General features: G+C 41.3%; 1 protein-coding gene across 4 annotated transcripts in view; it reads left to right on the forward strand.

Moving 5' to 3' along the window:
- The window catches only part of LOC124140364 (vacuolar protein sorting-associated protein 13A-like), a 154,670-nt gene that overhangs the window by 25,176 nt on the left and 114,904 nt on the right, over positions 1 to 14,590 (forward strand). For all 4 annotated transcript variants that reach the window (XM_048384082.1, XM_048384084.1, XM_048384083.1 and 1 more), the window contains exon 5: positions 5,344 to 5,535. In XM_048384082.1, the coding sequence (XP_048240039.1) occupies positions 5,344 to 5,535 (192 nt within the window). The remainder of the gene's footprint in view (positions 1 to 5,343; positions 5,536 to 14,590) is intronic.

Genomic DNA, 14,590 nt, shown 5'->3' on the forward strand with positions numbered 1-14,590 from the left:
TATCCTTGACCAGTGCCTAAGCAATGACGACATAGTTGACATAGACATTTGAGCTGCTTTCTTCTTTCAATGCAATGTTTCATTACAAATACTGGTACCTTTATTAGGCAAAAGTGATACTTGTGTCTTCATTGATACTGGAGCTTCTAAAATGCCACAGATTGATATTGTAGAGATTGGTTGGACGTTTTTCCCCCAAAGTACAGTATGGCCACAGTAAAACTGCAGGCAGGATTACAATTTACCTATAGATTCATATGCAAAGACAGAATTGTCCAGTCTTTGTTGTAATCACAAAGGATACATTGACCTGCATCGCGCTGCATCAAGTTGCATCGAGAGCATCATCAGTCTATGTTAGAGTAACACATTTTCACTAAATGTGTTCCCCTGCCAGAAGTGTGCTTGCAGCAATCAACCATCTTGTATTAGATTCAATTCTCTTTGTGCTCAGCTGTGTAATAGGTCCAAGAGAGTAAGTAGATTTAACATTAAGCTATCATGGAGATGAAAGTATTTAATTGTGTTTCACTGTAAATGCCAAACATTGAAATATCACTTAAGCTTCAGCTATGAACATAAGAAATGTTCACTGTGTGGGTGGCATCACATTAATCATGTTAATACTGCTTTGTTTCATCAATATAATGACGCTATATTTCCCGTGTGTGAAGGACCCATTGTAATAATGGCATCTGAACATTACTGTAGCGATAGCATGGGCAGGGGGGTTTATGGGGTGGGGATGGATGGGAATGTGAGTGGGGATGGATGAGAATGTAAGTGGGATGGGGAGGGGTGGATGGGATGTGAGTGTGGTGGGGGAGGGGTGGTTATGGGATGTGAGTGGGGATGGATGAGAATGTAAGTGGGGTGGGGTAGGGATGGTTGGGAATGTGAGTGGGGTGGATGGGATGTGAGTGGGGTTGTTTGGTACTCAGCAATATTCCAGCTATATGATGGCAGTCTGTAAATAATCAAGTTTGGACCAGACAATCCGGTGATTGATATCATGAGCATGAGTGGGGTGGGGAGGGGAGGGGATGGATGGGATGCGAGTAGGCTGGGGTTGGGATGGTTGGAAATGTGAGTGGTGTGGGGAAGCAATGGTTGGGAATGTGAATGGGGTGGGGCACAGATGGATGGGAATGTGAGTGAGGTAGAGATGGATGGGGATGTGAATGAGGTAGAGATGGATGGGGATATGAGTGAGGTAGAGATGGATGGGGATATGAGTGAGGTAGAGATGGATGGAGATGTGCATGAGGTAGAGATGGATGGGGATATGATTAGGGTAGAGATGGATGGGGATATGATTAGGGTATAGATGGATGGAGATATGAATGAGGTAGCCATGGATGGGAAATGAGTGAGGTAGAGATGGATGGGGATATGAATGAGGTAGAGATGGATGGGGATATGAATGAGGTATAGATGGATAGGGATATGAGTGAGGTATGGATGGAGATATGAATGAGGTAGAGATGGATGGAGATGTGCGTGAGGTAGAGATGGATGGGGATATGATTAGGGTAAAGATGGATGGGGATATGATTAGGGTAGAGATGGATGGGGATATGAATGAGGTAGCGATGGATGGGGATATGATCGAGGTAGAGATGGATGGGGATATGATTAGGGTATAGATGGATGGGGATATGAGTGAGGTAGAGATGGATGGGGATATGATTAGGGTATAGATGGATAGGGATATGAGTGAGGTATGGATGGAGATATGAATGAGGTAGAGATGGATGGGGATATGATTAGGGTAGAGATGGATGGGGATATGATTAGGGTAGAGATGGATGGGGATATGAATGAGGTAGCGATGGATGGGGATATGATTAGGGTAGAGATGGTTGGGGATATGAGTGAGGTAGAGATGGATGGGGATATGATTAGGGTAGAGATGGATGGGGATATGAGTGAGGTAGAGATGGATGGGGATATGAGTGAGGTAGAGATGGATGGAGATGTGCGTGAGGTAGAGATGGATGGGGATATGATTAGGGTAGAGATGGATGGGGATATGATTAGGGTAGAGATGGATGGGGATATGAATGAGGTAGCGATGGATGGGGATATGAGTGAGGTAGAGATGGATGGGGATATGAATGAGGTAGAGATGGATGGGGATATGAATGAGGTAGCGATGGATGGGGATGTGAGTGAGGTAGAGATGGATGGGGATATGAGTGAGGTAAAGATGGATAGGGATATGAATGAGGTAGATATGGATAGAATATGATTGGGGTAGAGATGGATGGAGATATGAGTGGGGTAGACATGGATTGGAATGTGAGTGGTATGTGGGGGGGTGTAGAGATGGATGGGGATATGAGTGGGGTGGGGCTAGAGATGGATGGGAATGTGAGTAAGATAGAGATGGATGGGAATGTGAGTGTGTGTGTGTGTGTGTGTGGGGAGGGGTGGGGGGGGGGGGGGGGTTAGAGATGGATGGAGATATGATTGGGTTAGAGTAGGGATGGATGAGAACGTTAGTGTGTTGGGGGTGTCTATTGATTGGGACGTGAGTGTTGTAAACATCTACTCTTCAGAAACCACTGGACCAGTGAAGCTAAAGCTTCACATGCTTGTTCATGAGCAGCTATGTTGAAAAAACTATTCATGGTCTCTGGTCAGTCATACCAGCTCAAAGTGTAATGTAATTCTCTGAAATTCTCTGAAATTGCATTTTTGGCTCTGTAAACATCTCTGATACCGAATATGGTGTTAAATAACAAGGAATATTATTCCTTGCTTAGGACAACCAGCCAATCAGGAGTTAGAAGTGTGAGGCATGTGCATAGCATTAGTGCATCTGCTACTTGCATGAGACTCCCCCCCCCCAATCTGATAATAGCCAACAGTCCCCATCACAACAGATTGACTGTTTTACGGAACTAGGTATAAAATCAATGCAACAGATCAGAACATAGTAATTAATAGATGTATTTGCCATCAAATATCACTACGTAATCTTCAGTGGTTGATGGTTGGGAATGAGATGACTATCTTTGGATCACTTGGCGACATCAATGGTGTTTCATGACCTTCAGAAGGTATGTAACCCTTAATACCCGAGGGGAGCCTTTCAGCAATAAAGAATAATCCGTAAATGGAAATACTCGAATGAAGATCAATAAATCATGTCTTTTGGTTTGATTTAGTTGATGTTCAGCACCTGTGATGTGTTTTGTTGTCAGGGTATCAGTGTGTCATGTGTACAGTTGTTTGGATAATAGTACTGTCTCACCCTATGAATCAAGCTCCTTCCCAGCATGTGACTCCTTTATTACACTCTCGGTAACATCCTGACGTCAGTGTGGAAGCGTCCTTCCCAAGAATTTTTAAATTTGCCCTCTAACCTCAAATGAAGTAACGATTATAATTTTGTTTATGTCTTTGGGAATGCCATGCTAGGAATTTTGAAATGGTTTACGAATGAGAGGATTTCTAAGATGAATTTTTTGGTTGGAAACGTTTGCTTTGTTTGATTAGATTGGTTTGAGATTGCAGACGAATTGAAAATCACCCTACTTCCCCCTACATTCTTACTATGCTAATTACATGATAGTTGAAATGAAAAAGAAATTCAATGAAGAAAACAATTAAGCTGATGTCAAGAGTATTTGGCATCATGACTGTCATGACTTGTTTGTCAACTTAACTGTCAGGCGGTTGCGAGTTCCACTCCAATGCATGATTGTGGCCACCTATCACAGTGGGGAGCATTGAATGATGGCAGTGATTATTTAGTATGGAGAGCTCCAAAACGTGCTGTCACTGTGAGGAGCTTGTTTATGAGTAGGCTTAGTGTTACTTTCGTCATTGGCACAAAGAAATCTTTATCTGGCACTTACACACTTGTTTGCTACAGAGAACAAGCACCTGCTAATATGAATAAATGATGGTCCTCCACATGCTTAGCTTGACTTACAAGATCCTATTTTTTATGTTCTCTTTTGAACAGAATCAAACAAGAGTGAAAATGAAGTGAATAGATTTTCTTCCTGAAGTTTGTATTGATTATGAGCCAGGTTTGCAATAACGCTAATGACATTATTTAAGTATTGCAGGAAGTGTTGTACACGATATGTAATATTTTGGGTTATGTTCAGGCTGCATTTGACATACCGTATTCTCATGTATTGAGTACTCTGCTCCAATAAGCACTGCCTGGTCAACTTCTGATCGTCCCCTACTGAGACCGAAAATGATTTATATGACCAAATTTGCTTGTGTATATTACAGAGTTTGTTTTACAGAAAACTGCTACCGTATTTTCTTGAGTATAGTGCACACTTTTTCCCAAAAAAACACAGCTGTGTAGAAGGGGGTGCGCATTAAACACGCCATAATGAGTTTTGATGGGGGTTTTTTTCCCCAATGCAAAGACATTACCATGAGCATGAAACACCGGAAATACAGTGTCAACAATGTCAAATAATTACACTGTCTGGTTATAAAAAGTGTTTATTGTATATCTGGACATATGTTTGTAACTTATTTCGTTGATTTTTATTCAAAATACCTTTTAATATTGTTTTTATTAATTTCCGAGAAATCGTGTGTGAAGCGATCGGAAGATCTCACAACTCACCGTTATTAACAGCAACCACGGTCAGATTACTGCTAGTGGGACCTTGAAACAAACTTTAGTAAGTAGAAGGTGTATGTAATTGCCTTTTAACTATTATCGAAAAGGTTTTAGTTTCAACTCAATATCTATGTTTTCTGTAAGCTTTCCCCCACCCGGGTGCTTGTCATGTGGAATATGGTATATCTCGATGTAGTTTTGTCAGTTATCTTTCAACATGTGTCAACAACAGCAATAAATGTTTGAATTCATGGAACTAGCTGTGTTGAGTAGTGAGATGTTAAAATTTAACAATGCTCGTTTTCTCCATAGTGTTAAACGGGGATTCTGGTGGGCTGATAAAAAAACAACTCAATTCGGAAGTTAATGTTTGCTATAGTACCGGTATATAGTACCGGTATTTGTCTTCCAGGTCACCTGAAGCTAGACTTCCTTTGTTTTTAGCTCACTTGACTGAAAGTTTAACATGTGTTTAAGGGTTCTTGTTGATATTTGTGTGCCAGGTCACCTGAAGCTAGACATTCCTCAGTTTTAGCTCACCTGACTGAAAGTTTGAAAGTTCATGTTGATATTTGTGTGCCATGTCACCTAAAGCTAGACATCCCTCAGTTTTAGCTCACCTGACTGAAAGTTTGAAGTTCATGTTGATATTTTGCTCCAGGTAACCTGAAGCTAGACATCTCCCAGTTTTAGCTCACCTGACTGAAAGTTTGAAAGTTCATGTTGATATTTTCCTCCAGGTCACCTGAAGCTAGACATCCCCTGGACAAGTTTGTTCTCCTCCAATATCCACCTGTTTCTGGAGGATGTGTACATCCTCGCTGGCCCCGTCGCTGACCGACAGTATGACCCTGCGCGGGAACGCCTTCTGCAGAATGCCATCAAGCGTCAAAAGCTTGAGGCTCTGGAGAAATCTGCTCTTGATGAAGTCGGTAAGAAAGCGTCTCTTCTCATCTCCTGACAGTGAAGTTGCACTGGGTCACCTCAACTGTCATGAATTATTCTCTTGTCTCAGCCTGAACGGGGGCGGTCGGGTAGCCTAGTGGTTAAAGCGTTCGCTCGTCACGCCGAAGACCCGAGTTCGATTCCCGACATGGGTACAATGTGTGAAGCCCATTTCTGGTGTCCCCCGTCGTGATATTGCTGGAATATTGCTAAAAGCGGCGTAAAACCAAACTCACTCACTCACTCACTCAGCCTGAACGTTCATGCTTACAGTCCTGGCAAAAACATTGACAGTACCGTTTAACCTTATTACAATGAGGTTTCACATTTTTTAGCAGTCCTGTTTCACATATATTTGCAGTATTTCACATGTTTTATGTTCCATTTTACATGTTTACCTTATACTGTTTTTTGCGGGACTGACATGCTTACAATACTGTTGTATTTCTGATTCTATTTCTGAATTCACATGTTTACTAATGGCATACAGAATGTGGTATTAAACATGTCACCTTGGTTACATGTTGCCAAGTGTTATTGATTGTAACCGACTTCCTGTGACATCTATTGGAATCTACTGGTCATGTTTGTAGGTTGAAGGATGAATATTTAATACTAATCACATAACCAACGATTCTTTGTCTTTGTTGTGCCCTTAATTTGTAGATGCTGGTCTTTGTTCTGACCCACATAGTGTTGGTTTAGAGTGAGAAAAATCATTCAAAACCTATTGGTTTTTTTATCCAGCAGTAATCATCTGCCTATAGATAACAGATTTTGTGTTAGGTCAACATTGTTTCAATCTTGTGTTTAATGCTTTAGAGTCGAAACAAAACAATTCAAGACATAGTGGACAGCGTTTAATTTGTACAGCAGTTTAGATTAAATTTAAACCATTTAATAATATGGTTCACTTTAAGAGTATTAGCACAGATGCAGCAATCTTTGTTATTTAATCACCATGATATTTTGTGTTTCTATTTGAAGTGGTGAGGATTATAAGTGCCCTTGGCAAGCAAATTGGGAAAGAAGAATTATTTGGATTTTTATTAGTTATTATCTTCTTAAGTTTAGATCCCTTTTAACATTGTAGATTAACAATACATTCGCTGCATTAATGTAAAACTTAACATGAAAGCCTCTTCTTATTTATTGGCCCTGTTATCAGCGAGACCCTTATAAATCCGGGGTATAATAGATCTTCAGCAACCCATGCTTTCCGTAAAAGGCGACTAGGCTTGTCGTAAGAGGCGACGAACGGGATCGGGTGGTCAGGCTCGCTGACTTGGTTGATGCATGCATGTCATCTATCCCAATTGATGTCAATCAGTTGATTGTCTGGTCCAGACTGGATTATTTACAGACCGCAGTCATATTGCTGGAATATTGCTGAGTGCGGCGTTAAAGAACAAACAAACAAGAATGCTATCTGCGAAATACAAGTCACCTCTACAACACGATGGTATTAGTAATAAATATACAGTAATGTATAAATATGTAATTGGAACTTCTTATTTCGGGAATTTTTACGGAAATTTGCTGCAGACTAGAGCAGGTCTCAATAAATCACTACTTTCTCGTATCTTCTTTGATAGGCATTTAGAAGTTGGAGTACTAAGTAAGGATAAGAATTTATGGCTGAGAAACTTCTTTATTACAATTAAGAGCGACGTTTCGGTGTTGGTTCTAACAGCGTTATCAAGCAAGTGATTGCTTGTTAACGCTGTTAGAACCAGCCATAAATTCTTATCCTTACTTATCTCGTATCTGTTTATCATATCGCACAAACTTGGAAATGTAGAAGCTCAGGGCAGTGAGAACTTATTTCCATCCTGTAATGACATGCATGGCTGTTAATGAGTTTTGGTATGATTGGATGGTGTGGATGTGTAGTGTAGGTCCTATTGATTCTGTAGCCATGTCTTCAGGCTTCCTGTTGAACCCTGTAGTCTGGCAAGGACTCTTTGGTTCATCACCGGGCCATGTTTTGTGTAGCTGAGGAATGTCCAAGAGGCCTTGCCTGTGTGATGTTAAAAGAGCAATCACTTAGGGTAGACCAATCAAAGTCCCACAAGACGGGGATGGAAATTATCTTAATTTGGAATCTTGCTGTCGGCATTTAGTGCTGTCTAAGCTGTGATGAAGGAGTAGTTATTTGTTGGAGGTGGCAAGGGACGTTCAGTGAACGTTGAGAACATGGAGTTGACGATGATCAGATCAGCCACATGATGATATCACTGCTAGTTCACTGGGAGGACTTGGATAAATGTACAGGGTGCTTTCAGGGCTTGGCGTTTGTGCACTTATCTATCTCATTTAAATCAAGTCTTAGTTCTCGCTACCTAAAAAACAAAGATCTGAGGACATCCCATTATGGTTCACGTCAGAAAGACCATTCATCCGACCAATATGAGTGTAGCTTACCAGATCAGGAGAGTGACAGTCGGAATGTGTTCTCTAATCATAAAACCTCAAAATGGTTAATACCAATGATTTCTTCAAAATATTCATCTATCTCCTGGTTCAATGAGATAAACATTTGAAATGGATAAGACTTTTCTTAGCCCCTGGGAAGTACTGCCATACAATTTCAGTCATCTATTAGACATTCCAGAATTTTTGTTAGTTTGTTTTTCAAATTTTGAATTTATATTTTTCAAAGCGTAGTGTGGAATGAAAATTGCCAGTTTGTAACTTGTGCAGAAAAGCTTGAGAAAGTTGCAATCTGATTGGCTCATGTCAACTTCTTTATAGTCATTTTATTGTTCGGTCCAAGTTCGGTTGTTATATCATAGTAAAAATTACCCATGCTTGCCGTAAAAGGTGACTATGCTTGTCATAAGAGGTGACTAACAGGATCGGATGGTCAGGCTCTTTGACTTGGTTGATGTATGTCATCGATCCCAATTGCATGGATAGATGCTCATGATGTCAATCACTGGATTGTCTGGTCCAGACTCGATTATTTACAGACTGCCGTCATATATCTGGAATATTGCTGAGAGCGGTGTTAAACAACAAACAAACAAACATAGTGAAAAATCTGGAAATACTTCATATAGAAATGATTCAGTGTTAAAAACAATATTGATCTCTCATACCTAATTTTATTTGAACTATTTCTTGCTGTGAGTATCTGATAAATTGCTAATGATTTGTTAGGCAGTATTCTGTGATTCATTCTTTGTATGTAAGTGTTTTCAATTAGGGATATCCCTGTTGTGATCCATCACAATCCCCTAAAACGCAACTATGCTTGTCGTAAGAGGCGACTAACGGGATCAGGTGGTCAGGCTTGCTGACTTGGTTGATACATGTCAATATATCCACCTTGCGTTGTGTAGATCGATGCTCATGGTGTCAATCACTAAATTGTCTGGTCCAGACTCGATTATTTACAAACCGCCGTCATATAGCTTAAATAGTGTTGATTGTCGTTAAACAACAAAAAACCTCTCAGAGAAGTCATTCAAAGTCTTGCAGACGGCTGCTATTTTTCTTGCAAAAGGCTTGTGTAATCTGAGTAATTAAGGCCAAATGCTGACGGGCCTCGTATGTCAGTGTCCGCTGATGTGATGGTCCTAGCTTTTGGAGAAAGGCATGGCCAGGTCAATATCCTCTGTCTTGTTCACAAGGTTGCAGTGACATGAAATACTGAGTTGTATGGTTGTGCTCATCAGTGTTGGATTCATAATTTCTCACAGCACTCCTTCCATAACACAAGATTTCTCCATCAGTAGTGATGATGTGACATGATGATTTGGTTTGTTGGTTGGTTTGTTGTTTAACGCTGCACTCAGCAATATTCCAGCAATATGATGGTGGTCTGTAAACATTCGAGTCTGGACCAGATAATCCAGTGATTAATATCATGAGCATCGATCCACGCAATTGGGATCAATGACATGCATCAACCAAGTCAGCGAGCCTGAGCACCCCATCCCGTTGGTCGCCTCTTACGACAAGCATAGTCGCCAGCATGGGTTGCTGAAGACCTATTCTACCCCGGATCATTACAGGTTGACATGAGATGAAGTTAAGGTTGTTCATGACACAATCTTCTTCACAGCACATCATCCTCAGTAAGCTCCCTTGTGAGCTCACCTCTCTCTGTGTAACTCAGCAGCAATGACATAACACCCACTCCTTCACAGCGCATGTTTCCCTAGCATGTAATGAGTTTCTTTTTGTGGTACTATCTGCCCAATTAGCTTCTATATCGCATACATCCTGCCAAAGACACATGAAACTCCTCATGCTGTGAACTGTATACCATGAGTTGAGATAGGAACGAGACTTTTTGGCTTACAGTATCCTACTTCTTCACTCTGTGGCCAACCTGGTCACTTGCAGACCTGTCAACCCCTCATCATGACAATGTGGGAGATTTGACTTCAAAATGGGGGAGATTTGACTCCAAAGGGGGAGATTTTTAAGATAGTGAAGATAAGATAATTTCCAACTTTTATTTTTAATAATGTTACAAAGAAAACCAAATATTTTGAAACAATAAATAATCAATAAGTTTCTTATACGTACAGCTTGCTTAATTTCCGTTTGCATTTTCCTCCTCCAAAAATAAACCCAGCACAATCTACCCATATAACTTTCGTTCAAAGATCATCTCAGATAAACGCAAACAGATATTGAAATTTCACAATCGGTAGCTTGACCAGTTGACGACGTGTTCAATCCGACCAGTTGTCAGGCTTCGTTACGATGCAGGTTTTCTGAGTATTTGGCGCGATGTTGGTTACAAAATTCGCCAAAGAAATATCAAATGCATTTATCCTGACGCAACATCATCGCCCTTAATTTCAATAAGATATACTGGTTTTTTTCTGTCTGCGGTAGTCTGTTGACAGTCCCATTACTTCGCTCCTTAAATTTCCTAGAAATGTTCACGTTATTCCATTCCAAGAAATGTATGCCATATTTGGAAGTACTATTACGTTTTACTACAATTTATGAATGAAATGAGTCTCGTTGTCGTTGTTGACCTTTCTGACCTTGATGTGTATTAATCTCATTGGTTGACTAGTACTGTTGTATGCAAATTAGATTGCAGATCTGGGACGCAAGCAAACTATTAGCCAATCAAATCGTGTAAAATAATCACATGATACATTCTCGCGAAATTTGATAAAGTTCTGTTTTGATATTTTCTGTGCACACAAGTCACGATGTCAGTCAAAAGGAAATTTATAAGTTTCACTTTAAACTTTGACTTTGAAATCCTAGCTGTGAGGAAGCCTGATCGTGTAACTCATTGTTATTTCGACTACCGAATCAACCAATCACGCATAGTGTTGTTTCTGAAGACGGCGCTTGCAGGACATATTTTGTTTTCATTTCCAAGAGTTCAATGACGTAACTTTGAGGTATGTTGATGTTTTAACAAAGTTTCTGACAAATCTGATAACCAATAAAGTTATGTATAACTGGACTGGCCATATGTATCTACGTTCTTAAACTATGGAAGAATAAACACGCTAAGAACATGAAGACAACAGTTCATTTCATGAAGTGATGAATACTTGGCTGATTTTTCATTTCAAGTTCAACCCTTCAGGCACCTGTTAGGACTATCCGAGTTTTCTTAACAGTTTACATTGTTCAATCGTTCACCATATGAATTTAATTACCAGTTGATTACTGGACAAAGGCCCATCTGGGTCCCCCTGCGGGTGGCTGTGATAAGGGTCGCTAATCCGGGAGCCTACCGGACAGATCGGGACGCAAACTTCCCGTTCATTGTTTTTACTCACGGGACAATGGAGGCGAATTTTTTAAATAATGAAAAATTCTGTTTTGCGGGAGAAATAGTCCATCTTGCGGGAGACTGGGAGATTTCATCAAATTGCGGGAGTCTCCCGCAAAATGCGGGAGGGTTGACAGGTCTGCACTTGCTGTGATGGGAGATGGAGTTAGGTTTCCCATGACAGCTCCCAACCACCCTCATTCTGCGACCAACCGCCCCCCAACTTCAAGGGAGATGGAGTCAGGTTTTCCATGACAGCTACCACCCACCCCATTCTGCGACCCACTGTTCCCCAACTGCAAGGGAGATGGAGTCAGGCTGCCCATGACAGCTACCACCCACCCCATTCTGCGATCCATCCACCCCCAACTGCAAGGGAGATGGAGGCAGGCTGCCCATGACAGCTCCGACCCACCCCATTCTGCGATCCACCCACCCCCAACTGCAAGGAAGATGGAGTCAGGCTGCCCATGATTAGCTCCGACCCACCCCATTCTGCGATCCACCCACCCCCAACTGCAAGGAAGATGGAGTCAGGTTCCCCATGACAGCTCCCACCCACCCCATTCTGCGACCCATCTGGCCCCAACTGCAAGGGAGTTGGAGTCAGGTTGCCCAAAGAGCTCCTCCCCTCCTACCCTCCCCCACCCCACCTTCCCCCTAAACTGCATGGCACTGCAGATCAATAATCAGGCTTCTACAGGGTAAGCAGTAAGTAATGGTGACATTGTTTCTGGATCCAGATTGAATCGCTAGTTCAATAGAGACTTAATGAGGATTGGATAGTATTTCCTCGTCAGAGGCACTTTCTTCATAAGACATTGCTGGGTCCTCCTGCCTGGTCTTTGTAGTAATGCTGCCTGCTTACTCTTGACAGATCAGGTTCTCGAAGAAACTGAATCATCTAAATCCTGAGGCGATCCACTCCAATCAGTTTGACATATTGGTGAACAGCACTATCGTCCTCTTGTCAGTGTAATGATTCCATGTAGTCCAGTTTTTGTAATTGGTAGAAAGTGTAGACATGCGAAACACTGATCAGTAAATCACACATTAATTGGCCTCTCGGTGAGGTGAGATGAAATGGGGTTGGATTCAAGATTATTGCACTTACGTAGTGATGTACATGCATATGTGTCTGTGTTTGTGTCTGTGTGGGTGTATAGTGCCAGCTAACTGAGATACCAATGTCAGTGATCAGTCAGTCTGACAATATAGTTCCAATCAAAATTTGTCTTTTAGAAAGTACATTAACTACCATATAGGTAAAAAGACTTTGTCACTGATCACCTTTCACTAAAATCCATCTGTCCACCTACTCGAGTAATTATTAGCCTATGAAATTGTTTAGAATCTATCTGGCCTGTTGTAGTGGGATTACGAAATGGGATATCCCACACAGGTATAAAATAATACAAGGTCAAATTTCCGGCAAATCCAACTTTTTTTAATTTGAAAAAGACCCCAAGCTGGTACAACTATGCTCCTTTTAGACACAGATTATACTATATTTTTTATGGGACTATTGATAACAATTTTCCCAGGCCCCTGGTCCATAGACAAGGGGGATGCCATCTTTGTTTGTAAACACTGAAAGTTATAGTTACCAGACCTTTTATATTTGCATATTTATCTGTAAATGACCCCAACTGATACTGTTTTCATCCACTGGCTTTATCCTGCCGCAAAACGTATTCATTATGCGATAACTGGTGTATTCCTAGTAAGTGATTGATGTAGTTGTAGCAGGATGAGTACAAGCACCTGAAATTGTGCTCAATTTAACAATGCATTGCTGACAGTACTGGGATGTGCCACAATGCTCCTAATAATGACAAAATATGTTAATGAGCTGCAATACCACAAGGACTGCCTCCATGATCTAGTGGATAGAGCATCTGCCTGAATTTTGAATGAGGTGTTCATGTTCTGCTACGGCATGGTATAGCACTATAAAACTGGCATTAGTAGGTATGCACACAACACATACTCACACAAGACACACACAATGCACACACACACACACTAAAGGGTAAATTTTTACTAGTCCTTAAGATACCTTAACTATTGGGCAGTTTGGCAAGGACTATAGGACTAGTGCCAATTTCTAAGCCTGACACAGACACGGACACACGCATGCACGCAGGCACACACACACACACACACAAACATTTCTACGCGCGCACACGCACACACACACACACACACACACACACACACACACACACACACACACACACACACACACACACACACACACACACACACAACGAGTGCAGTAATCATGATGTACACAAGTGTCCATGAGAACAGTTCACCCTGGACTGATTTGTGAATGCTGGCCGGTAATCTACTCTACACTGCCGGGTGTCATCAGAGCAGAAAGCCATCATCTGCTTCATCAGCCCAATGTTTGCCTTCTGCCTCATGAAGCTGTCTTCCATTAAGGGACTTGTTATTGCTTCCGGCAGTCATTGAACTTTGTTCTCTGTCATGTTTGTTAAGCATATTTGAAGGACAGAGCAGTTGGGTTGTGATTAAGACCACCATTGAAATAAAAAATGTCACAACTACTGAGCATGATAGATTTAGAAAGAATTAAAATGTGAATGTGTTACTGACATTGACGAACCTTATTAAAAAATGTCTCATTGCTTTCTCACCATGAGCTGCTCACTGGAGGTGAGACAGACCTCAGTTAGAACAGACCTCAGTTAGAACAGACATCAGTTAAGATAAACTTCAGGCCAGATCTCAGTTAGAACAGGCCTAAGTTACGACTGACCTCAGTTAGAACAGACCTCAGTTTGGACAGACCTCATTAAGGACAGACCTCAGTAAGGAGCTGCACACTGAAGGTGACAGACCTCAGTTAGAATGTTTCTCATTCTGTTCTAAGGAGATGCTCTCTGATGGTGACAGACAGACTTCAGTTAGAACTGTTCTCATTCTGTTCTAATCTAAGGAGCTGCTCTCTGATAGTGACAGACAGACTTCAGTTAGAACTGTTCTCTCTTTATTTTCACCGCAAGCTGCTCATTGATGAGGACAGACAGACCTCAGTTAGAACGTTTCTCATTCTGTTCTAATCTAAGGAGCTGCTCTCTGATAGTGACAGACAGACTTCAGTTAGAACTGTTCTCTCTTTATTTTCACCGCAAGCTGCTCATTGATGAGGACAGACAGACCTCAGTTAGAACGTTTCTCATTCTGTTCTAATCTAAGGAGCTGCTCTCTGATAGTGACAGACAGACTTCAGTTAGAACTGTTCTCTCTTTATT

Source organism: Haliotis rufescens, unplaced genomic scaffold, assembly GCF_023055435.1.
Source record: "Haliotis rufescens isolate VD_foot unplaced genomic scaffold, xgHalRufe1.0.p SCAF_5, whole genome shotgun sequence".
NCBI classification, from domain to species: domain Eukaryota; kingdom Metazoa; phylum Mollusca; class Gastropoda; order Lepetellida; family Haliotidae; genus Haliotis; species Haliotis rufescens.